We start from the raw sequence: 25,154 nt of genomic DNA, 5'->3' as shown, positions 1-25,154 counted from the left end.
AACGGAGTGCTTATTACGAATATAGTAATAAACTGATATTTTAATAAAATTGTTTGTGGTGTTAAGAGTTGAAAAAAAAAGAACCATTATTGATCAAAACTGCCAAACTTACCCTGAATGACTGTAACTCAGTCAACCCGCGATCAAGAGTGCTGCAATAGCGGCGAAATGTCGGTAGCTCATTGAAAGCCCACAGACTGGATAATATTGTATATTTGACGATACAAGATATGCAACATATCTTTGTAACAATTTCTATATGGTAAGTTACAACACGAGAGAAACATTCACCTTATAGTAAATGACACGCTCACCCCATATGCATGCAGTCCCGCTCGGAATTGTTAAAAATCCCAAATTTCTAGGCGGGTACCGCGATTGCAATCGCCACCTTGAGACATGAGATGTTAGGTCTATGTAGCCCAGTAATTTAATTACTTAACTATGGATATACTATCAATGAAAAACAAAAAATCCTTGCACACAATAGCTGTTTGAAGTACGAGGGGCGGTCAAAAAGTTCGCGGAATGGCGGGGTTGGCGGGGGTGAGGTCGCTCCTCCAGGTAGCCGCTACTTGAGTAACTCATAATTACTATATATGCCAATTTCTAGCCTAATTGGGTCATTAGCTTTCGAGTTACAAACGAGTGAACAAGTAAATCGGGAACAAACTAGCCACTATGGAGAAAATTGAACATCGCGCCGTCGTAAAGTTCCTCACCAAACAAGGAAAAACGCCTCAAACTATTTTGCAAGAGATGTTAGCTGTTTACGGAGACTCTGCTCCTGGTAAAACCATGATTTACAAATGGCACGGCCTTTTCAAGCAAGGAAGGGAGTCAATTGAAGATGATCCTCGACCTGGACGGCCCATTGAGGCCACTACGCCGGAAATCATTGAAAAAGTTGAAAAACTTGTATTGGAAGACGGAAGGTTGAAGAAGAAACAACTTGCAGCATCAGTTGGAGTATCAGAAACCACAATTTTAAATATTCTTCATCAACATCTTGGCATGAGTAAAGTGTGTTCAAGGTGGGTCCCGAGAATGCTCACGCCGCTGCAAAAACGTGAGCGCGTCAACTGTTCCCGCGAGTATTTGGACCGCTGTGGAGAAGTTAGGGAAGAAATTATGGCCCGAATTGTAACCGGTGATGAAACTTGGGTTCACCACTATGAGCCTGAGTCAAAGCAGGAGTCGATGCAGTGGCACAAAAAAGGCACACCACCCCCAAAAAAATTTAAAGTGTCGCAATCGGCCGGAAAGATCATGGCGACTATTTTTTGGGATACTGAAGGTATTCTTTTGATCGATTATAAAGAACGTGGTGTTTCTATAACGGGAGAGTACTACGCTTCCCTATTGGACCGATTAAAAGAAGCTATTAAAGAAAAAAGAAGAGGAAAACTGACAAAAGGTGTACTACTTTTGCACGACAACGCGCCCGTTCACACGAGTCATGTTGCGACGGCTGCCATTCATCGATGCGGTTTTGAACAACTACGCCATCCACCCTACAGTCCAGACCTGGCCCCTAGCGATTTTTATTTATTCCCAAAGATGAAGAAAGAGCTGCGTGGAAAAAAATTTAGAGACGATGATGAAGTCAAGTCGGCGATTTCGGCGTATTTTGACGCCCAAGACAAAACCTATTTTTTCGACGGTATTAATAAGTTATATGCCAGATCCCAAAAATGTATTCGTGTTAAGGGGGAATATATTGAAAAGGAAAAATAACATAATGTATCATTTCATCTTTTTTCCCAGTCATTCCGCGAACTTTTTGACCTCCCCTCGTAGCAACGATTAAGAGCTAACTATACTATACAAATGTAACAATTCACTTTTTTTAAGTCAATGCAGTTGTGTAAGGTAGATTCCAGTTACAACGTTGAAAAGAGAGACCTCTCATCTGTCGAGTGTGAGAGGATACATTTGTGATTGCAATGACGTTCTATACATATAGACAATTCACGTCATAAAAAACAAAGCCAAAATATGGTACATGCCACAACAGACACCATATTTAGGTTCAACTGCCATATCTTTGCGTTTACTCCAGTTGTTTAAAATATTATTGGCCAGTAGGCAGCAATGTAAACATTTTTTCAGTTTAAGCTGGCGTATGTTGAATTTAGAACCCGATTTGGACAGTGACATCAGTGGAGTAGCAGTTAAGTATTTTTTTAAACCCTGACGAAAAAGAGGGTTGCTATAAGTTTAATTCAAATTCAAATATTTTTATTCAAAATAGGATATAAAATCACTTATTGAAAGTCAAAAACTATCACCCATTCCAAAAGTTATGCCTTAGACCTAAGAAGAACGGGCGCAACAAACTCAGTAACTACAAGTTTAACGTTCTATCTCTATCCCTATTTTCAAATGAAGATCTCAGTCGGAGGTTTTTTTAAACAAAAATCACACTCATATTATAAAGCCAAAAAATTGTATTTTTATTTATTCGTTTGTGTGTATATTTATTACTCCTTAACACTCTAAATGGATTTCCATCTAATAAAATAAGGACATCATATCTTTGTGTATTGCTTTCGTCAAATTATAAATGTGGCTAAGTCGGACTTTTGTGTGCGAGTCAAATTGAGCATGAATTTCTAAACGCTTAAATCCTCCAGTGGTGAAATATAAATAAGCCTCGAGGAATTGATTGGCGGGTTTGTAAAAATTCTTCACATCTCTTTCTTGCTACCAACTGGCGCCAATTCTCTTTCATTATATCGTGTACGGGAAAGCTAAAAAATATTAGCTTTTACAGTTTTGAGATAAAGAGACATAAATATCAATTATCATTAATTATTATTATTATTATTATTAAAATTAAGTTATTTTACTTTTGTAATACCGTGTACATAGCACTAGTTTGTAATTGTTCACGTTCTTGCTAGCCGTTCATATTCAAAGGCAATGATTTTCCGTACACAAAATACAAAATTGCTAATCATTGTTCACTGGGCCTTTAAAAAAAGAGCGTCTCTATAGTTTTCATTTCTGACTGTGTGCTGGTCGCGTCGTATCGTCTCTCTCATCATGACAAACGGCAGAGAAAGTGATGTGAATACTTAGTAAGTCAATAATTGTACCATATTTAATGAAAAAATATTCGTTTTACTAAATTATTTAAGCTTTTTGCCAGCCCATCTTATATAAATAAAATAAACTTACTGGTGATAAGTCACACAATTTTTTTGCGTAGTTAACGTATTATTTGAGCACTTTTTTATAGCTCACTTTGACTTGGTGATTATCACAGGAGTAAGGAGAAAAATGGGCTTACATTGTCTTTAAGCACACTTATGCCGTTCCGCTTTCAGAGTGGGAATGATATGTCCATATGTACATAGAATGTCAACGTGTGATTCCATATATAATATAAAACATACCTATTAATAAATGTATCTGGAAGTACTGTGTGTTCTTTTGTAAATAAGATGGTGTCAGAAGTGGGATTGGAACTCATACCATGAATATAAGTATATTGTGTTTAAATGTAATGTTGCTAAACCAACATTTAAATAAACACAAATTAATGGAAATATGGTGATATAAAGCACATTGCCACAGGAATTATTGAAATAAAATGAATGATGGAAAAATTCGTATATAAAAATTTAAAGTGTGGTTTAATTCTTATATAACTAAGTATATCTAAAAGCAGTGATTACAAAGAAGCACAGTTTTAAATATACACAATCATGAGATCTATTGACTAGCGAATGATTAAATAAATAAGAAAAAAACTTTTTTGTAGGTGACAAACTGGGCAAGGTGGTGCACATAATTCAAAGTCGGGAACCTTCACTGAGGGACTCTAATCCTGATGAGATTGAAATAGATTTTGAGACCCTTAAACCGTCCACCCTCAGAGAACTAGAAAATTATGTTGCATCCTGCCTTCGAAAGAAAACTCGTAAGTGCATTCAATGTTTATTAAAATATTTATTATTTGTTTGTTTTCCTTTGTTTACATATATATTTTATTTTAGATCGAAAAGTATCTGGCAAATCAAAAGACGAACAAATAGCAGAAAAGAAACAAGAATTAGAAAAAAGACTGCAGGATGTTTCAGGGCAGCTTGGTGCTGCAACTAAGAAACAGCAACCTAAAAAAGGTATGTTATTACTGTACGGAACAGAACAGAACACATTTAACTAACTTTTATCTATGTCAGAACTAATATAATCACCTAATAATCTCTGAATTTTGAAATTCAATGTTAAAAAAATATTTTTGACACGTCCACGTTGAAATTCAGCAAACAAGCGATAAATTGTGGTTTTGGATGGGGCTTCATCACCAAATGCAGAAATCATCCGGTCAACACACTGTTTTTGTGTTAAACCACATCGAAAGTCATAATAAATCATCGCTCTAGAATTTTCTCAAGTCAATTCCATTTTCTCAACGACTAAACAAGTTTGAAAAGACCTTGTGACAAGACCGAGAATCTTTTTTTAAATAAATAAATGGTATTCGATTTTTAAAGCCAAGGAGTTTTCAATTAAAAAGATGTTAATATGACAGGAACAGTGGAAATATTCCATTCCCGATACTTTTAGTGCAGCCCTCGTATTATAATAGGGGCTAATGAATTTGCAATTTTGGCGTACTGGCTACTTTGGAATAGAATTAAACCTTGGTGCGAGATGAAAGGGTGAAACTTCGTTCATCCTTGGATTGGACCCCCCAAACATTGGATTGTTTGACTTATAATTGTTTTTAATTCGGCTTTAAAAGTAAAGATGGATTGCATTCGAAACTCCGGGCGTTAGTTATGCAGTAGAAACAATCAAATATATCAATGCTATAGTCGTAAAGAATATGTGTGGTGAGCACTCCTCCTTTATGGTCAAATCTCCGGATATAGGAAACTTGCGGTATATACGTTTAATAATAATAATTTATCGGAACAACAATGTATACACTAATACATACAAAGTAATATAGACAAAAATACAAGGCTACTTCAATTATAGGCGGGAATAGCATTGATTAATAAGAAGCAAAAACATTAAAAAGAAAAAAAATATGTTTAAAAATTAAATCACGATTATGTCATAAATTAAAAATTAACTGACAATTAAATTCAATTATAATACATACATAATTATTATTTTACAGTTTTTACCTAAAACAGGTTGAACTAAAAATAACATGTCCCGTTTTTGTATGGAGTTTGGTTTTTATGTGGTCACCAAACAAAACCATAGTGTCGGATGTCCTTTGAAACATTATATTAATTAGACTAAAAAAGCTACGTAAATAATTTTAAACACCTTCGTTTTTGTTCAATTAAATATCATTTAAGTATAAATATAAGTTTTTTATAACAGCAACATTACAAAGTTAAAATATATAGTCGAAAGCTAAGGCGAAGCAAAGTGATGGTAACTGTTTAGTCACTTGGTGCAGTTCACACCAGCTTCCTCAGATCATATCAGCCGGAAGACGGCCACTGCTAGACATAGGCCTCCCCCAAAGATCTCCGCGATGATCATCTTCGCTACCCTCTTCCAACGTATTTCGGCGATCTTGACCAGATCATCGGTCCATCTTGTGGGCCCACCAACTCTGTGTCTTACGGTACGTGGTCACCATTCGATGACTTTATTGCCCCAACGACCAGCTTGCCACTGCCACTTTAGTTTGGCAATCATTTGGGCTATGTCTATGACTGGTTCTCCTACGGATCTCCTCATTTTCGTATTCGATCTCGCAGGGAAACTCCGAGCATGGCCCTCTCCATTGCCCTCTGTGCGACCGTGAGCTTTCTCATCAGGCCCATTATTAACGACCACGTCTGCGTACCGTAAGTCATCACTGGTAACACACTGATATGGTCAACATCATCATTACGGTCAAGCAATAACTGCAAATGTCTATTGTGCTGAACTTCGTAGTATGGTAGCGAAATTCAGTGAGACTGCCCCGATTCGTCAACCTATCTTCTTCAATCTTATTGCTCCACGATTTTCCTGAGGTCATGCGATACTCGGTACCAGATTTTTTTTGATTTAATAAATTTTCTCAAGGATATTATTTTATGTTATTCCCGGTCTCCAGAGTTCAATTGGAAAGACATTCCTATGACTTTCATATGAGATGGCAGACTTGTATAAATAACCGAGGGTAAATAAAAAAAAACTTTTCTTTTCTTTTTTATTCTTGGTACTTTGTCACTATACCGTAGGCTCACTTCACATAACTCACAGGTTTACTATATCCATTATGAGTAAAAGAGAATGGGACTTTTGGGCCTTTTTTTAAAGTATATTCCAACTTGTTAACAGTTGAAATATACTTTAAAAAAAGGTATATTTTTTTGATGTAAAATACAAAAAACTAGCTCATTTTGCAATCTACAAACCGAAAAAAGATTAAAATAAAAAAATTAGTATAGCTACAAATATACTGCTATAAGTTTATCGGTGAGGCGAGCTCACGAGATTTCACCCTACCAAAAAGTGCCCAGTTTTCACTGCAAAACGGCTGAAAACTGTAACTAAAGAAATACAGTTATTACTAGCACACAAACAATCTACATTCTATAGGATCATACTGCAAAAATAGACATTCATCATTGAACAATAATCTCAAAAAGCAGTGCTTCTCGGTCTGAACTGAATTGTTATGCTGAATCATTTATCATTTTTTGGGTTCGAATCCCGGTAGGTGCAAGCATTTATATGATGAATATGGATGGTTTTTTCCAAGTCATGGATGTTTATATATGTATTTATGTATGTTTAAGTAATAACATATACATACATATACAACATATAGTTGTCTTGCAACCCATAACACAGGCTATATGCCTAATTTGGGGCAAGATAATTTGTGTAAAAGTATGTCAATATTATTATTATACTCGTTATTATAATCTCATCTTATTTTCTACATTTATATATATAACATATTTATAAAAAACAATATTACAAATATAAATTTAAAAAAATAGAGTCCCGCCGGCGTTTGTTCATGACAATTCCGCCGGTGGTTAGGGCGATAGACTGAGGAACTTCCGCACGATGCGTGCCGTTCCCAAAACAGCTGCTTTCTGTAACTGACCCTTAATCCAGTCCTTAAGCGAGAACCTCTTGAGATGATGGTCGGGGCTCTTTGCTATAAGACCGTTTACGAAAACGACTATTGGGACAATTATTGTTGTATCAACATCCCACATGTCAGTAACCTCTTGTGCTAGTATATGTATCTATAATGTATATCCAATTGTATTGTCACAGAAGGCTGCAAGGAGGGTCTCGGCGGTGGCATGTCGTCGTCGTCGAGTTCGTCGGACTCGTCTAACTCGTCGTCCAGTACCGACACTAGCTCGTCGGACAGCAGCGACAGCGAAGCAGGTTAGATCCACACTAAGTGAGGAACAGATCTACGTTATGGTAGCTGACACAATGCTTGGATTATCTGTGTCTGTGCAGCAGATAGACATATTTATTTATATGGAATTAAATTTTTAACAAAAATTTATGAATGATGTGGGACTCGATCTCGTCACCTTTCTTGTTGCGTCCGAGTGCTCTACGTATGGTTCGTAAATCTTGGTAGTCTTGTTCGACTCTCAGGTTGTGGCGCCATGTACAGAATCTACTTTAAAGTATATAACCTGCTCAACCCCAATAATGCTTAGTGGAAGAGCGCTCGGCCGGAACCTGAGAGGTCGCGGGTTCGAGTCCCGCATCGGTCATAAATTTTGGTTACAAGTTTAATTTAATTAAACCCAGAAGTGAGGGGTATCACTTTAAAAATAACAAATTGTTTATTTATATGTGTATATAAGTGGTTCTCCAGTCATAGCTACATGTTACATGTAGTTATAATTTCATGGCGCAGTTATCAATGTTAATTCTATTTAAATCTAAATCAAAACCAACAGTGAATTGGCAAGTATTGATCGAAACAACTGTTTAAATCGATATTATTACTATCCAGTCCATATTATACTTTTAAAACAAATTCTCTGACTCGACTCATACATAAATATAAACCGAAAACATACTTCTGCTGTTAGTTTTGAAATAAAGTTATTATTATATAAGTGCTCTCCGTTGTTACTCAGGTGTGTCTACGGTCTTTGTGCCACAGTGTAATGTTGTAGTTAAGGGTCTTCCTGTATTCATTCATGCATTTAATAATGAAAAAGTAAACAGTGTGCGGGATATAGACCTACCTGCCAGGTATACTTAGCTATGCATAATAACTGGCAATAGAACTCAATACTTTGTGATTAAATAGTAAATTTATTTGTACAGTATTTAAACGACTGAACTGTTAGAATCTTTGTTTTACAAACAACAGGTAGAAATACAATTCTAACTATATTTATTCTAGTCTGAATAACAAGTCAAATGACTTATAACTTTTTGAAAATGAAAGCACATTCAGTTTAGTTTTTAGTTGCGATTATAAGATATTTTTATCCAGTATGGGATGTGAACATACACTCATATCTTTTTTTTATAATTACTAACATATAATATACATTTTGTATATTAAAAGCATTTGTTTTATAATAATTATTCTGAATAACTGATTGCAGAAACCAAATTAGTATGTCATTGCCGTTAATTGCTTTTAATTATCCCTTTTATTTGATTGTGACTTTTGTTCTGTGATCAACTTACAGTGTATCCCAACGTAATGTTTATTTTTTATCTCAAAAGACTTATTTTGATAGGGGCACAAAATGTTGAGAATAGTAAGGAGGAGAGGCCAGCTTTGGTGTGCGCTGACACTCATAACTTGTGCCGGTAAGAAACACTTATGTATTGGTTTGACACGATAAACCAATAGGAAATACCTTTTCATAATAATATTTTTAACTATATCATGTCCTCAAGTGTTGTTTCATTTACGTTTATTTTATACGAAACTTCGGATCTCACGGTAACCTATAATGATAGTTTATGGATAGAATACGTGTATAGAGTGCGAGTGCCGCGAGAGGATCGTCGCATCTGGTGTGGCCGGCCGACGCACGTATTGCAAACAATTGTGTAAGGACGGATACCATGGCCTCCGGCAAGCAAACCTTGTACATTGTCCTACAGTGTCACTTGCCGCCTCGACAATGTTCTCCACTGTGACATGTTTCTAGTTAAAAATCTTACTCACTGAAAAGGTATCGTTTATTGGTGAACGCTTCTATGTTTGTATGCTTGCTGCTCGAACGTGAACACAGCCGTTGTGATGTTATGTTTCCTGCACCCCTGGTACTAAAGCTGGCCCTCCCTCCTTCCACAAATTGTTTGCAAACTTGATATTATTAAGTATATTATAGTCGTATTTCGTCTCATTATGATTGTGAACTAGTAAGACATGTTTCTGTATGGTGTGATTGTCGTCAGCTGAATAGTTATTGTTTTTCGGACAAATAGAAGCTTTAATTTGTATTGTAGTATAGAATGGAGGATGATATTAATATGTGACGAGAATGAAAAATATGCGATTACTCTTATGTGTTTAACATCACTATTAATATGAAATAACGTGTTCAATTATGTAAAGCCGAGTTATTGTCTGATTATTAGGTTCTAGATATTTTAACATGTCCGAGTTATATAATTATGCATTAAAACATTAGAAGACAGTATATTTATTATTATTATTTATTTAAAATAAATATTTAAAGATTTTATTAATATAATATAATAGTCTCTAAAAACCAGTTGGACATAGTGTTAATTATGTTTGATTGTTGAGATGATGAGTTGAGATACTGTTCCACTATAATTGTGCATATTGTTAACAATCGTATCCTCTACCCAGAATTAATGTAACCTGTGTGAAGTAAGCAATCTAGCTAGCTTAGAATAACTGAATGTAATTCTTTTAATGTAAGTTATTTAAAATATAAAAAAAAACCGTACTCTAGAATGTGTAACAGATGGTTACTGTCGTACTGCCTTGTACAGCTTCAGCACATTGGATTTACTGTTCTATCAGTTAAGTGCAACTTTATTTTGTAGAGATTTTTATGATGACCTATTGTGACTTAAAAATAACTCCATTGTGTTTTAAACATTATTTTACTCGTTTTGATTTTGATATTTGTACATTCCTAATGATATCTAAAAGTGTAAGATTTTATAATTTAGAAGCTAACAAACATACATTTATCCAAGTACAAGTCAGATGTATGGGCCGGCTACTTGAGGAGACAGAACTGACTGGCAGTGGCTGACTGGTGACGAGTAGACAATCCTTATGTGAATAATAGTGTATACTAGGATAATTCGATATAGAAATAAGGAATAAGTCAGGTACAATTTATAAAATTCATCGTTAACTAGCGCAATAACTGCCTGGTAGTTTTATCTACAGACATTGGAGACAAAAAGGTTCAGTATTACTGCTGAATGGAGTTAGCATAAAATTTTATTCATTTTAAATATTTATGTAAAAAAAGAACATTGTGTTGTATAAAAGCGTCTTTTATATTAATTTTATTCAATCAATTATCATGACTTAAGAGTTTTTAATTTTAGTAGTTATAAAACAATGTATATAATTAAACATAATATAAGTGAAAACTGAAAGTATTACGGTTTTATTTATTTGACCCTGAGATCTGAAGTTTCTGTTTAGTTGATTCGCTCTATATTTAGGCTCTATTTTAAGTGAAAAAGTGTCAGAACATCAAAGCTGTTCTAGTGATATCAGGTAAAACTTTATTAAAGCCATAAATTATTTACGTCTGGTTAATATTGACAGTTGGGATAATTCACTGAGCTGTAAGTATTTATTCAGAGTAACTCATTACATTGTAAGTCTTTTAGATCATTAAATTAATTAATATATATTTGTTTTTCTCTAGGAGCAAGTTCCGGAAAGCCAACAAAGAAGAAAATAAAAAAGCAAGCACACCAGATAGCAACCCAAATTGTAAATATATTTCCTTTACTGAATGAAGATTTGATAGCAAATACCAACGTTTAAATATTGTAAATTGAATATTTACATTTCAGAAACAAATTACTCCAGTAATCGCCCCGATACCACCGCCGCCAATTGTTCCTGCCGTCGCTCCTGACTTACCACCTGCTGTGCCTGAAGTGAAAGAAACTCCTGAAGTGGTTTCTGTAACTGCACCAGAACACAAGAACCCGCCTGCAGTCTCCGCGCCCGCGGTCACACCCTCGACTGCAGTCATACACTCCGCCATGACCAACATACCAGACTCCTCAAATGTGCCTATAATGCGAGAGCAAGATAACATTAAACCTAAAATTGAGCCTCGCAACGGACTTGAGAAAGTTGAAAGTTCGCATTATATTATGGATCCTATAGAAAGGTCGTTGGCTAGCTTAGAGCGCAGTTTGCAAGCCGACGTCCCCATGGATGTGAGCGTCAGTGCTTCGGAGTCTTCGATGCGGCTCGATGATTTTAACTTGCCCAAGCCGAACATAATGCCGGACGCCTCGCATCACAATCTGATGGCACAACTCGGGGGTCTCACCGACATGACGCACGTCAATGAAAACATTAAAAGCGAAATGTATCTCCCGCAGCCGCATAACGGCTTTGTAGAGAAGCACCTGCATCATGATCGGGATATACGTCCTGAAGCCACCCAGAATATGACTGGCATGACGACAGCGCCACCAGTGTCTTCCATTTTTGATCCAGTATATTCCGCACCTCATACGCTTCCTGTCACGGCGCCGTCGCATCTCAACATGGCCTCGGTACCGAACATGATGCCGCAGTCTGTGAAGAAAGAAGACGTAAAACCGTTACTGACCCCGAAACCTATCGAGGATCTAATGAGGGTGCCGACAAGCATTCCGTCGAACAACATGACCGCTGCCAAGTATGAAATGGACAAGAAGATGGAAGAACCTAAAAACACCAATTTCGTTCAAGCATTCAAAGCCAAGCAAGAACAGAATTTGAAAAATGCCAGCTCGTGGTCATCGTTGGCGCAAGCTGGAAGTCCACAGAGCGTTCCGAACATTGGAACAACCACCCAAATCAAACAGAAACCTGTAATGGATAGTTTTCAGGTAACACACACACTTTTATAAACACATTACATAAAATTATGTTAGATCATCTTAAAAGATTTTAATATAAAATTTTCTGCATTTATGGTTTACAGGCTTTCAAAAAACAAGCAAGAGAGAAACAAGACCGTCAACGAGCTCTCATTGAACAGCAACAGCTTCGGAAGAAGGAACAAGCGGAGAGGGAAAGGCAAAGACAAGAAATAGAAAGGCGGCCTGAAGATGAAAAATTGAGGTAACAAATTAAATTTTATTAAATTTAGTTAATTTTTGTGAAATCAACTTTTTTTATACAAACCGTCATTTCATAGACTACAAATCCTGGGTCACGGAGCGAGTTGTTTCTGTTGGAAAGTTTGGATACATGCTTAACATTTGGTGGATTATCTGTTGTTCCGTTATTATCTGTCATAAAACTATTCAAAGTTTATTAGAATCCTAAAGTTTTTGAAGGACCACGTTGAATTTTTTCCCCACCAGACACAGGAAACCAAATTAAAAGAGATTGTAATTTTTTTAATAAGAAGACAGGACGAGCAAACGAAATTCACTAAGTGATAAGTGATATACTCTTCCCACCAGTGTAATACTCAGCCTTTTAGCTCTAGTTTTTTTTGATACATCATATATTTAGTATATTGTTTGACTTTACCTATTTAATAAAATGCTAAACTATGTAATTTTTAAAATTAAAATCATACGCTATACTTGTAGGTAATATATTTTATATACTATACAGGATGTCCTAAAGTTATGGGACATGAAGGGAAAGTACCTTAAATATCGAAGATAGGCTATTTTACTGAAAGAAGACTATGTTATTTTTAAAAGTTAGTAATTCTGCATTCAAAGATTTTCTAAAAATTACTTGCCTCGTCTGGGAATCGAACCGACTTAAATGTACAAAAAAACACCCCTACTTTTATGATGCCAATCGAAAGAATGGCCAAAAACTAATAACGCTTCTTGAGTAACATAGTATTTTAAAAGAAAGTAGTCAATTAAGTGGGTATTTTTTTGTAAATTAATTAATTAAATGCTCAAAATGTGATCTCTCTTGTCTTACGCAAATCGCCAATCTTTTAATGAGTCCGTTGCCTGTTGATTTTCTTATCATTTTATGGTGAATATTCGATATAATATGGCACAATTCTGTTTGTAACTCGCCCACGTCCTCGTATCGCTTTTTGTATAGCATTTCTTTCACGTATCCTCAAAAGAAGAAATCTAATGGTTTATGGTCTGGGGATCTGGCCGGCCATTTAATCGGTCTATTCGTACAAATCCAAGTAGGAAAAAATTCATTTTACGTTGTTCCTTTCTTTTAAAATACTATGTTACTTAAGAAGAGTTATTAGTTATTGGCCATTCTATCGATTGGCATCATAAAAGTAGGGGTGTTTTTTTTTACATTTAAGTCGGTTCGATTCCCAGACAAGGCAAGTAATTTTGAGAAAATGTTTGAATGCAGAATTACTAACTTTTGAAAATAACATAGTCTTCTTTCAGTAAAATAGCCTATCTTCGATATTTAAGGTAGGTACTTTCCCTTCATGTTCCCATAACTTTGGGATATCCTGTATATACATGTAGTTTAGTAAAACTATAAGAAAATATTTTCAGTCAATGGATATATTATATTGATATTTATATTATGGCGCTTATGTATGTGTTCTTGGCGGCTTTGCGTGTTCACTGTTATATATGCACGCCCATTTATTTTTAAAGTAAAAACTTTTTTTGGCGCACTGCACACACATTTTCGTAGGTAATAAGTTTGGTTTATCCGTCACGCTCTGAGGGGAAAGAACCGCTGAACGGAGAAAGGCTCTTTCGGGTGAACTCGGGACCACTGAGTGTGAGCGGGTGAGCGAAAAAGATACAATCAGCTGCTGCTCTTCACTGTTGTGTCACTGGGAATATACTATTCAATTAAAACGTAATAATTGTCATTTTACCAATAATTGTTACTTTAATAGGGTTAAAATAATCGAAATAGGTAATTTAACAGTAATCTGTGATAGCGCGAATCCACAAGAGAGTATAGCGCCATCTATGATCACACAGAGTAAACAAACATAATCGCAGTTGAACAAGTTGTATTTCGTATTATTAGGCTCGCCCTATAAAGTCATCATTTCTCTCGGAAGTACACACCGTTTTTTTTTTATACAGTACGTCAGTGCAGAGCAGTCGCAAGGCGGAGATGTCTGCGGGGGGCGCGGGCGCGGAGGTGGTGTCCCCGAGCGTGTCGCCCGTGGCGCGCGCGTCGCCGCCCGCCGCCGTCGCCGCGGTGCCCGCCGCGCCGCCCGACAAGCCGCCCGCCTCCGAGCGCGACCGGCTGCGGCAGCGCGAGCAGGAGCGGCGCCGCCGGGAAGCGGTACGTGTGGTTGCAACTTAACGAACGGAGGCCTGCGCATAGACCATAGGTTCTCAACGTAGGCGATAACGCCTCCTTGTGGGCGTTTGAGACTTTCGGGGGGGCAGTAGAAGACCCAGAGAAAATTAGGGGGGATTTGAGATGACGCAGATGGGGCGTGGGTAGATTAAAACATATAGTCTAATGTACTTAAGTTATGGTTAAAAGTAAATATATTTAATGGCACATTGGCTCTACTCTAGATCACCATGCATCAATTTCGCAAAATAAAACCGTTCTTTAACTTACAGATAACAGTGGAACCTATTTTAGTAAAGTGAAAAAAAAAGTTGAAGATTCTTGATTTTCCTGTTAGAATTAGGTCAACATATTAGTTGTCGCTATAAGTTTATTATTTATTTATTTATGATCTACCAACAGAATTACATGTGATACATTAACATTAAACAAGTCTTAGGTGCTAGCGATACACGTAATTATATTTATAGGCAGTTACAGCATGTACACAAATACAAGTCGTACAAAAAGTTAAAATTTATATAATAAGTAAAGGTTAAATAAAATTATGTAAATGTTAAATTTATATAATGAGAGGTATATAAAAAATAGAAATACAAGAATAATTAAAGAAAAAAATATTCACAATTTTAATATCTATGTGATATCTACCGCTGCAGAATCGAGTGTCTTAATTAATTTATCTTTAAATTTTGTTATATTATAGCTGAACAGATCAATTGACTTATCTTTACTAAGAAATTCATTTTACAGTCTACTTAATCGGGGTATTAGGGAATGATGACCGAGATTGGTCCTGTGGATTGCGTGCGTTAAAAGTGAAATAGGATGTCGTGGAGTACGGGGGGGAACCTTGATGCATATTTAACATAGTGTTATTTGTGATACCGTTGAGGAGCTTAAAAGCGTCATCATGAGTTGGGATTTCTTTTGTAAGCTTTAGATCGTCTGCAAAAATCAAGCATTTTAAATTTATTGCACATTTAGTGATAATCATAAAAATATTGAATAAGAGTGGCCTCAAAATTGATCCCTGGGGAACACCCGATGTTACTTTGAACGGTTGAGAACAATAGCCTTTTAAAAAACACATGAACGTCTTTCCGCGAGATATGATGAGAGTCATGATAAAATTGATCTACCAAAGCCAAAGGAGGAAAGCTTTGCAACTAGCAATCTATGATTAACTTTGTCGAAAGCCTTCGAGAAATCTGTATAAATAGCATCGACTTGTCTACGAGAGTCAACAGAAGCTACAACGGAACTAATAAAATTCGACAGGTTAGTCATAGTTGATCTGGTAGCGATGAATCCATGCTGGGCTTCCGAGAGCTCGTGAAGAACATGGCGTGACAATATTGGGTGCAACAGAGACTCGAATACTTTTGACAAAGTTGACAGAATCGAGATCGGACTGTAATTGGTAATATTCTCACGACCACCCTTTTTATAGATTGGGACAATTCTAGATCGTTTCCATAAGTCTGGGAAAATACCAATATATAATGATTTGTTGTAAATCATGCAGATTGGTACTGAAAGGGGGACGGCGCATTTATTGATCAACAATAACGGAGGTATTGCATCAGGGCCAGCTTCGTGTCAAGTCTTTTTAATTTCAGGATGACTTCCTCGACTGTGACATAAACACGGCACAGAAAGTTATCAGATTTAGGTTGAACATAAATTTTGACGTTTGGGGGAACTAACTATAGTATCGTAAACTGAAGCAAAAAAGAATGCAAACAAATTGCATACACTTGGACCATCAGTAGCTACCATTTTAGATAGAAATTTGTTTGGTGATTGTCTTAAGTTTTTAGATGAGTCCAAAAATATTTTTGATTATTTGTCAAGTTGTTTTCGATTGATTCTATGTAATTATTATATAGTTTTATTTATTTTTATTTTTTAATAAGGCTATTAGTGATAGTTATTAAGGTTTCGAATTTAAGTTTGTGTAATGGATTATTGTAATTTTTTGCTTTTATCCTTATCTTATTCTTGAATTTTAATATCGAAATAATTTTATTGCTGTATCATATAGGATAATTTTTATCTCTAGCTTTAGCCTTAGGAACGTGTTTTCCAATTATTGAGTTGGGGTTGGCAACATTATTAACAGTGATTTGGGTAGTATTTGACAGGACCAGATCGAGTACTCTTTCGTTGGTGTTGAGTGTGGAAATGATCGGTGGCGGTAGATAAACAGTGCAGATAGGCTAGGTTTGTTTTTTAACAGCACATCTACTGTCACCCACAGATCTTCGCAATTGCTCTCCCATTGCGGTATTCGATTAGATTTTATTTGATTTTTAACCGCAATTCAGACTCCTCCTCCATTTTTTGCTTTGTTTATATTTATTTGCTTCCTATCTCTACGATATATTATGTAGCGACTATCAATAAACTCTGCATCAAATACACCGTCATTGAGCCATGTCTCAGTGAATATGAGGACATCGAAATCATTAGATAAGATATTAAGTTTAACATCCCGTATTTTACTCTTTATCACTCTTACGTCCTGGTAGTATATATTTAGATTGGCGAACTTTAAACGAATTAAAAATAAGAAACTAGACGAAAGAAATATTATTAAGATGTTAATTGTTCTAACTGTTCAATATTCCTCGCAACAATAAGTTCAGCCGTGTCAAATTTCCTCAGAAACACACGTCCGTTCTTTACCCATACATACTTATATTTTAACCTCTTAGCTGTTATCCTGGCAAAAGCGTGTATTTTCTTTAGTTCCGGGGTCAAGTGATCGACAACGTACATTGGCTTCTTGTCGCCTCTTATTCCGACATGACTCGTGTTGAGTTATCCTCCTTATTTTTTTTTATTAAATATAATAACTCCGGCTAAAAAAGTACCACGAATGCGTGTGCTTGAGAATTTCACAATAACAGATCGTGGGCGCGCATTTCCTGGGTTTTTTTTGCAATCCTGGTGTACTTATTATCTGCGTCTGCAATCGTACTGCCAGTAACTTTTCCAATTTGAAGAATGATATTGGATAAATTTTCAGTTTTATGTTAAGGCAGACACTGGATTTCTAGATTACTCATTCTCGAGTGCTGCTCCATGATGCTTATTCGACTAGTAAGGTCCTTAACTTTAGACTTCAGGTTGTTATTCTCTTCCTTAAGTTCTTTGACCTCTGTTAATTTTCCTTGTAACTCGTTTTTCAGGTCTTCATATTGATTGATTATAACATTAGTCGGAGTCTTTTATTTGCTTCATTTCTTGGAACATTTATTTTAGTTATTATTACACAAATTTAATTATAAAATGTACGGAGCTAGTTTGCACGACTTTTGTCTACTTCTGACATTTCAAGAATTAACCCAATACCTAAATGTTTAATTGTTTTATATATTGTAGTATTATTCATGTTGTGGGAAAAAGCGCCATCTAGTATAGAATATGAATAATAATAAAATAGATTTATCATCAAAATCATCAGTTCTATAGATTAGAAGAGTACCTACTATATATAGTAGGTACTCGTATAAAATTATGTTGAAGCAGACATCACAGTGTGTGTGTGATGTTTAAGGCCTGTTCAACATCTTCAAGATTTCCCCTCTATCTATTTTCATTTATTACACTGCTCTAGGTCATAGGTCTTTTGCATTTACCTCTTTATGGCTTTTGAGGGCATCAGTCGATCATCCCACAATGTTTTTGCAAAATTTTATCAAAATGAATATGTAGTTTTTGCATGTATAACTATCAAATTGGAAACATTTAATTGCCTGCTGGCAATTTATATTCAAAATACGGAGCCTCCTTTTCATTTTGGCATAATATTTTCTGTATATATGCCTTAAAAGTATCCATAAATATTGGGATATATCATATACACATTTACCACACGATTATCATCAGAAAAATACTTTTGTTGTGAAAAGCAAACTCGGAAGGTTTCTTTAGTGCACCAGTAGTTAACATTATTTTGTTTTATAACTATACAGAACCTCTCTGCACTCTCAATTGGGTTTCTGTCTATTACTTGTCAAGAATCTGTTTTATTCTTCTCAGTTTAAAATCCCTTAGACCTGAAGGATCACAGTCCATATTAATGTCTATAAAAATTTTGATATGTTACTTTATAGCTAGTTAAGGCAATATATTGTATGATAGTAAATTTTAATTCCTTAATGTAATACAAAAATTGAGTTTTGTATCCTTTTTTGGTATTTCTGTTTGTATTAGAAAAAAAACTTAACTTAAAAACAGATGACGCCACTTGTTTGTTCTGTTATAGAGTATTCAATATTAATTTTTTTTTTCCAGATGGCTGGGCAGATTGACATGAACATGCAGAGTGACCTCATGGCCGCATTTGAAGAATCGTTGTAAATAAAGTTCACAGACAATATTTTCCTTGTAAATATGAGTATATCTAATCAATGCAATTTATACTTAATGGAGACTTATGACACGGGCGTGATTTGTGACTTATTGTGTGTGGAATTATTGACTAACAAGTGGTTAAGTGCTGTGAATAGATATATTATTTACTGAAGTTAATACTGTTGTATTGATAGCGAACAGAGAGTGGCAGATGTGTGCTACAAGCTTGCGAGCACTTGTATTGCATTTTAATGTAATTGTAAAATATAAGTTTGTACACAAGTTGTTGTGTGTGCTCAGTGTCACTGCAGTGCATCGGTGAGTGCTGGCAACGACATGGGCTTACATTTAATTATGTAATTAAGGTCCTCACTATCTGTTTATACTCGCACAATATATGTAGATATATAGATATATTCATAGCCATGAATGTATGTAGATATATTCATATTTTGTTTGAGAGCCTCCTTCCTTCCAACTTGTTTTATAGTATGTATTAATAGACGTAGAATATAAATTAAAAATAAATCAAATTTTATTTAATGTGACTCAATGTAAACAATCGGCTTATGAACTATTCGTTTGAAGAATGAAGTTTTCTCATTGCATGGCGGTGTTTATCTTGTAAGCTATTATCGTGTAATCTAAGACAAGTTAAGGTTAACATAAATCATTATGCAATGTGAGAATAACGTGCGTTATGTGTTTTTATTAGTAAATGAAATTTCTGTTATGTGTTCGATTTTTGATAAATTTTCTTAATGTTAGTAGATTTTTTATCAGTCTATCGACGAAAAGCGGGTCAAATGTCATACATTTGATTTGAAATATATTTATTTTACATTTGATTGTCTTTTTATGTTTTGTAGTTAGATAACTCCAGTGGAATTGTAGTAAAGTATTATCAGAAAATACCCATTGAGAATTGTTTGGATGGTACATGAGATATAAGCAGCAATACAAACAAAACAAAATATTGTAAATATTCATTGATTCATATTAATTCTCGAAACAACAGTGTAGATATTAAAGTAAAATTAATATAACGACATTCCATTATGTAATCTGTTGTTTAAATTGATGTACAAACATAGCCATTCTCTCCAAAGTATGTCTGCTAGTAATTTATTGAGCAATCATCACATTCAACGGACATACTTTGGAAATTAAGAACTGTACCTATTTTGTTTTTATTCTTAAAATATTTGTATATCACAAATTATAGTTTCATTAAATTATCTAACAACAAACATGAAGGTAATGTGTAATTATTGAATCCCTATCAAGAGTGTAGGTAATCAAAGTAAATGTCTTTTTTTTAAGAAGAGAAGGACAAGGATACGAGCACTAGTATAAAATAGGAGCTTAAGTATCTTTGTACTCTTAGAATAATAACGCTTAGAACGTGAGTAGGCCCAAGCGAAATGAAGCAGTTTCAATGTGGTCGTTTATGACCACATACGTTTCCTGCCGCGTCAGTGTCATACTGTCAACTTCCAGGACAATCAGTGCGCGAAATTTAATTGAAAAATGGGTTACTGTGCAGTGAAAGATAGGGACCTAACTGACTTCAAAAAAGGAGGAGGTTCTCAATACGTCGGTATGTCTTTGAAGTGAAACTTCTATAACGACGTATGAGAAAAATTTTATAGCAAATTGTCAGGATTTTGGCCGCTGCGCAAAGTTATGATTTCAACATTATGGATATAGTATCCGAGGTTCTTAAGGGTGCAGAGAACGAATTTGGGGTCATTTTTTAAATAAAGATGGCCGCCGCACAAATTTATGATTTCAACAATATTGATATCGAATCCGAGGTTCTCTAGGGTGCATAGAACGAATTTTGCATCATTTTTGAAATCCAAGATGGCCACCGCGCAAATTTATGATTTCAACAACAATTTCCGAAAGATGCCTATAAGTTGTTTGGGTTATCATTATAACCACCACGCATACTTATAGCCCCAGTATTTCTCACCACAAATTCGTTCTTGAGCCTCGGATTCGATAACAATATTGTTGAAATCATAAATTTTGGCGGCGGCCATCTTGGATTTCTAAAATGATCTCAAATTCATTCTCTCTCTCTCTAGTCTCGCTTTTTCGTTTCATCGAGTTTCAAAAAACAACGATTCTAAAGAACTTCTTACTTACACTTCAATAATTGTTGGAACAAAATACGTGATATTTTATAAAATTCTTAATTTATATTTTATTTCTTCTTCTTTCATATTACATATTTAATCTAGTATTTCTTATAATTCACTTATTTAGGGAAATGTCTATTCACTTGCAACATTATTTGGCTGTCTGTTGGCGAATGTAAATACGTGACGCTCACGCACACATTAATTAACTTGTTACTTCTATATTGACAGGAACTATGAATGAAACTATCGTTCTGAGCGTTATTATTCCATGCTTGTACGTAAGTTTTTTGAAGGTATCTACAGATAGTGCGCGACTTGAATACAGAGGCATGCGATAGTGTTGTGATCTAATTATGATTAGTGACCATAATCATGAGTGTGTCGATAAATACAATGCCTCAAGTTTACCAATTTACACTAGGTTGGTGTACTGATAAAAAATAATTTTATTAATTAACTTAACACACACATACATTTTTAATTTTTACAAGTAATTATGTTTCATTTGTCTGGAGGAATCACTGACTCCGAAGATACAGTTTTTACTAGTTTCGGGGTCAGAGGTGCACCCCTTTTGATATCATTGCAAAACCGTTTTCACCAGTGGGAGGCTCCTTTGCACAGAATGCCGGCTAAATTATAGGTACCACAACAGTGCCTATTTCTGCCGCGAAGCAGTAATGTGTAGGCATTACTGTGTTTCGGTCTGAAGCGCGCCGTAGCTAGTGAAATTACTGGGCAAAAGACACTTAACATCTTACGTCTCAGGGTGACGAGCGCAATTATAGTGCCGCTCAGTTTTTGAGGTTTTCAAGAATCCTGAGCGGCACTGCATTGTAATGGGCAGGGGGTATCAATTACGATCAGTTGAACAACAAACTAGAAAGAGGCAGTGGTTACACCTATTTTCAAAAAGGGCAGCAAGTTAAAGTGGACTACCACCCATAGAGCATTTGTTATGCTGATTTTAATGGTGGGGATCGATACTAAAGATTGAAACTGGTTTTATTCTGTTATTTTGTACCTGACACAAATATACATGCATAAGACTATAAAGGACATACACAAATATATTGCATTATTAAATAAATATTAGTGATATTTAAAACTTATTCTTTTAAAAATAATTTACGCCCAAGTATTTACAAAAGAAGTGAAACCAAGGGAGAGGAGACAGGAAGTTGGGCGGGGAACTTCAGGAGGTATAAAATTGTAGGTTTAAGAAGTTTGCATTAAAGGGCAATTGAAGAGTTGCTGCTCCAGGGTTTCGGGCTGAAAGACAAATAAAATCTTATCGTTCAATCAAAATTTATGAAGGTTAATGCGAAATACATTAAGAAAAAGGGCAATTTTGAAGTTTGACTAAGGGGTAACAGTGTGAGACAGTAGTAGGTAACTAAGAAGTAGGACAAGCACTGACTAGTCTCTACTGAATATAAACCACTGGCCTGGCGGCTGTCAGTGAAAAGTGCTTTTGTGTCTGTTTCATATTCGCCATAATATAGCGAGAGTCTGCGGTACTGCTGCGTGATGACAACCTTAGCTAAACAAACATCGATAGGAATACTATTTATAAAAAAATTGTTTACTTTATTACGTTGATTCCTGAAGTATAAATAACACGGAAAACGATCGATATTAATTCAAAATGCAATAATGCTTCAGAGTACAAAACGCTTCTCTCGCAGCCATTATTATTATACGTCAAAATTAGTTATTTGGGCGCTCGCGAGTGTCGCTTCAAATAGGCACAAAAAAATTGCTGTCAAACTTAAGGAAGAGGCTGTCCAGTGTTATTTAAACAGGTCAGTGAGGATAAGTCTATTACTAGGATTAGTACTTTGTAGAGTGACAAGTCGTTCTAATATTTCTAGCACGGAATGTTCTTGAAATTCAGTTAATTCGCATGGACTCAGTGAGGAGGTTCCACACTTGCATAGCATTGATAGGGCTGGACTTCATTGCTCCTAAATTATGCGTAAGCAATCCGCTTTGATAATGTGCAGACCAGAGTAAGAGGCAAAAGGGTGCTGGGAATTATGGCATTTTAAATAGAGAGAATTCACATCTCCATTCTCTTCTAACGCCATATAGTCAAGCCGATCGGAGATGACTTGATGGTCGCTAATTTACAGCAGTTCGCAGACTTGAGTTGCAACAAAGGGGATCTGAAACACCAAGAGATGCCTGCTTTTAACTAAGAGTATGGTCTTTTCTTGAAGATCCCCGAGTCCTTTCGGTTTGGGTAAAATCGGGTAGTAGCAGTGGGAGCCAAGAAATTTCTTGCAATTAAAATTTTATAGGTAGGTAAGATTTTATCAATAACGATCAAGCACAATATGAAAATAGAAAGGTATTACTTACTTAAACTTATCATTTGAATCAATTACCGGCTGCTATTTTTCCCAAACCGATACGACATAGGAACCTTTAAGAAAAGAGCATACTCCCACCTTAAAGGCCGGCAACGCATCTCTTGACATCTGTTGTTGCAGATCTCCATGGGCGGTTGCCTCACCACTCCCCATCCCGTGAGTCTCTTGCCCAGTTGCCCCCTCTTATATAAAAAAAAACGAAATTATGAAAAAGACCACAAAATGACATCTGGAACTTTTCAATAACAAGAAGGTAGTTCAGGCTACGATAACCAACCAAAGATAAACGACTCTTATAATATTGGTCCTACTATCTGATTTAAGGGCGGAAGGTCGGCATCGCAACTCCTCAATGAAACCAAGTATCCTACCCGTGTTTAGGCTTAGGTACTGGAATAGTGAGGAGACGCTCTATTCACGTTCGTAAGTAAAAAGTGTACCTACTATACAATCCGTCAGTAATGAAGTGCCTTTCTCTTTTTAGTGCAAATTCATTTTAGACACGGGTGATCTGAATTTTTATAGTTATAAATTTTGGCGACGAAACAGTGTATGATTTATGGTTTAATGCAGCTATGTTATCTGTTAATTTACCTAAGTTGTTACCTAATGCATAGTAACGATTCAAATCAGAGTTAATATAAAATTAAAGGAAACACACAGATTTAAAAATAATTGGATATGAAATATAAACTCGATAAAAAATAACAAATTATCAACAATCACCCCATAGATCTTGATCTCAAGAATACTACACTGCCTTGTTAGACCAAATAAGCTACACAGTAAGTAAGATATTAATTGAAATAATAGGTTGGGGGGAAAATTCTTCGTATTTTATATGAAAACTCATTTTATTTCAAAGTTGTATATATGTGTCATTTTGTTCGACGACTTTTTGCCATCTTGCTACCAGATCCCATTACAGTAGAGATTTTGGACTTTTGATCAAAAAACGCGAGGCGTGTTGGCAGACCTCTTGACATTAATCTGAGACTGCATAAATAATTCTGAAAAGACCGAAACAGGTAGTAAGGTGCAAATTCAGAGCTATGTGGCGGATACATAAACGCCTCCCAGGCAAACTCCCTTAATCTTTGGTGACTGGCTAAAGATGTGTGTGTAAAAATGTAAAGGTATGCCAGGCGGAAAAAAGATTAAATGTTGGTAGATGATGATAGCACCTGGAACCATTTCGCGAATTTTAAGAGATGACTTAGGACTTGCAGCAAAGAGACGTACTTGTCACTTTTTAGCTGATAAATTCCATAAAAACGTTACAAACCACAATCATGTAGAAATTGAGTTAAGAACACAAAACTGGTCTCTTGATCCATATTAACAGACTGACAAAAAATGGCAGCTCTACTGTCACATCATGACTTAGTAGCCCAACCCACATGTATGGAATACAATAATATTTATTAAACTTTAAACACGAATTCCTTAAAATGTGTTGTTTGTGGCTTGTAACGTTCTTCAGGAACTACGTCCAATTAAAAAAATAATAGGGTGGTAAAATCGAAACAACTAATGAAGCGAAGGGAGGTCACAGAAATATTTTGAATACGGATGAGATTTTTTTTACAATTGAACAATATTTTAACAAACAAAATGACCGAATTTTTTCTCAAAGCTCTAAGGAAGCTTCCCAAAGAGTCGACAGAGTCCAACGTGGGGACTATCCGACTTCAGTGATGGCTTGGTGGGGTATTAGCTATGAAGGAGTGACTGAGCCATACTTTTGTGAAAAAGGTATCAAAACATCGGCACAAGTGTATCAAGATACCATTCTTGAGAAGGTACTGAAGTTGAACATGGTTT

The 25,154-nt window shown here is 35.6% G+C and overlaps 1 protein-coding gene across 5 annotated transcripts in view; it reads left to right on the top strand.

Annotated features, from left to right (window-relative positions):
- The window catches only part of LOC126965655 (homeotic protein female sterile), a 30,879-nt gene extending 10,818 nt beyond the window's left edge, over positions 1-20,061 (top strand). For 3 of the 5 annotated variants that reach the window (XM_050809357.1, XM_050809355.1, XM_050809356.1), the window contains 8 exons: positions 3,770-3,928; positions 4,005-4,130; positions 7,264-7,380; positions 10,854-10,921; positions 11,005-12,042; positions 12,138-12,277; positions 14,218-14,422; positions 18,746-20,061. In XM_050809357.1, coding sequence (XP_050665314.1) covers positions 3,770-3,928; positions 4,005-4,130; positions 7,264-7,380; positions 10,854-10,921; positions 11,005-12,042; positions 12,138-12,277; positions 14,218-14,422; positions 18,746-18,811 — 1,919 coding nt within the window. In that variant the 3' untranslated portion in view covers positions 18,812-20,061. Of the gene's footprint in view, positions 1-3,769; positions 3,929-4,004; positions 4,131-7,263; positions 10,579-10,853; positions 10,922-11,004; positions 12,043-12,137; positions 12,278-14,217; positions 14,423-18,745 lie in introns of those variants that run through there. The other 2 variants (XM_050809358.1, XM_050809359.1) reach the window with 2 other exon arrangements.
- The last annotated feature ends 5,093 nt before the right edge of the window (positions 20,062-25,154 follow it).

Source organism: Leptidea sinapis, chromosome 8 (assembly GCF_905404315.1).
Source record: "Leptidea sinapis chromosome 8, ilLepSina1.1, whole genome shotgun sequence".
In the NCBI taxonomy this organism is placed as follows: domain Eukaryota; kingdom Metazoa; phylum Arthropoda; class Insecta; order Lepidoptera; family Pieridae; genus Leptidea; species Leptidea sinapis.
This window is presented reverse-complemented; position numbering and strand designations above follow the sequence as displayed.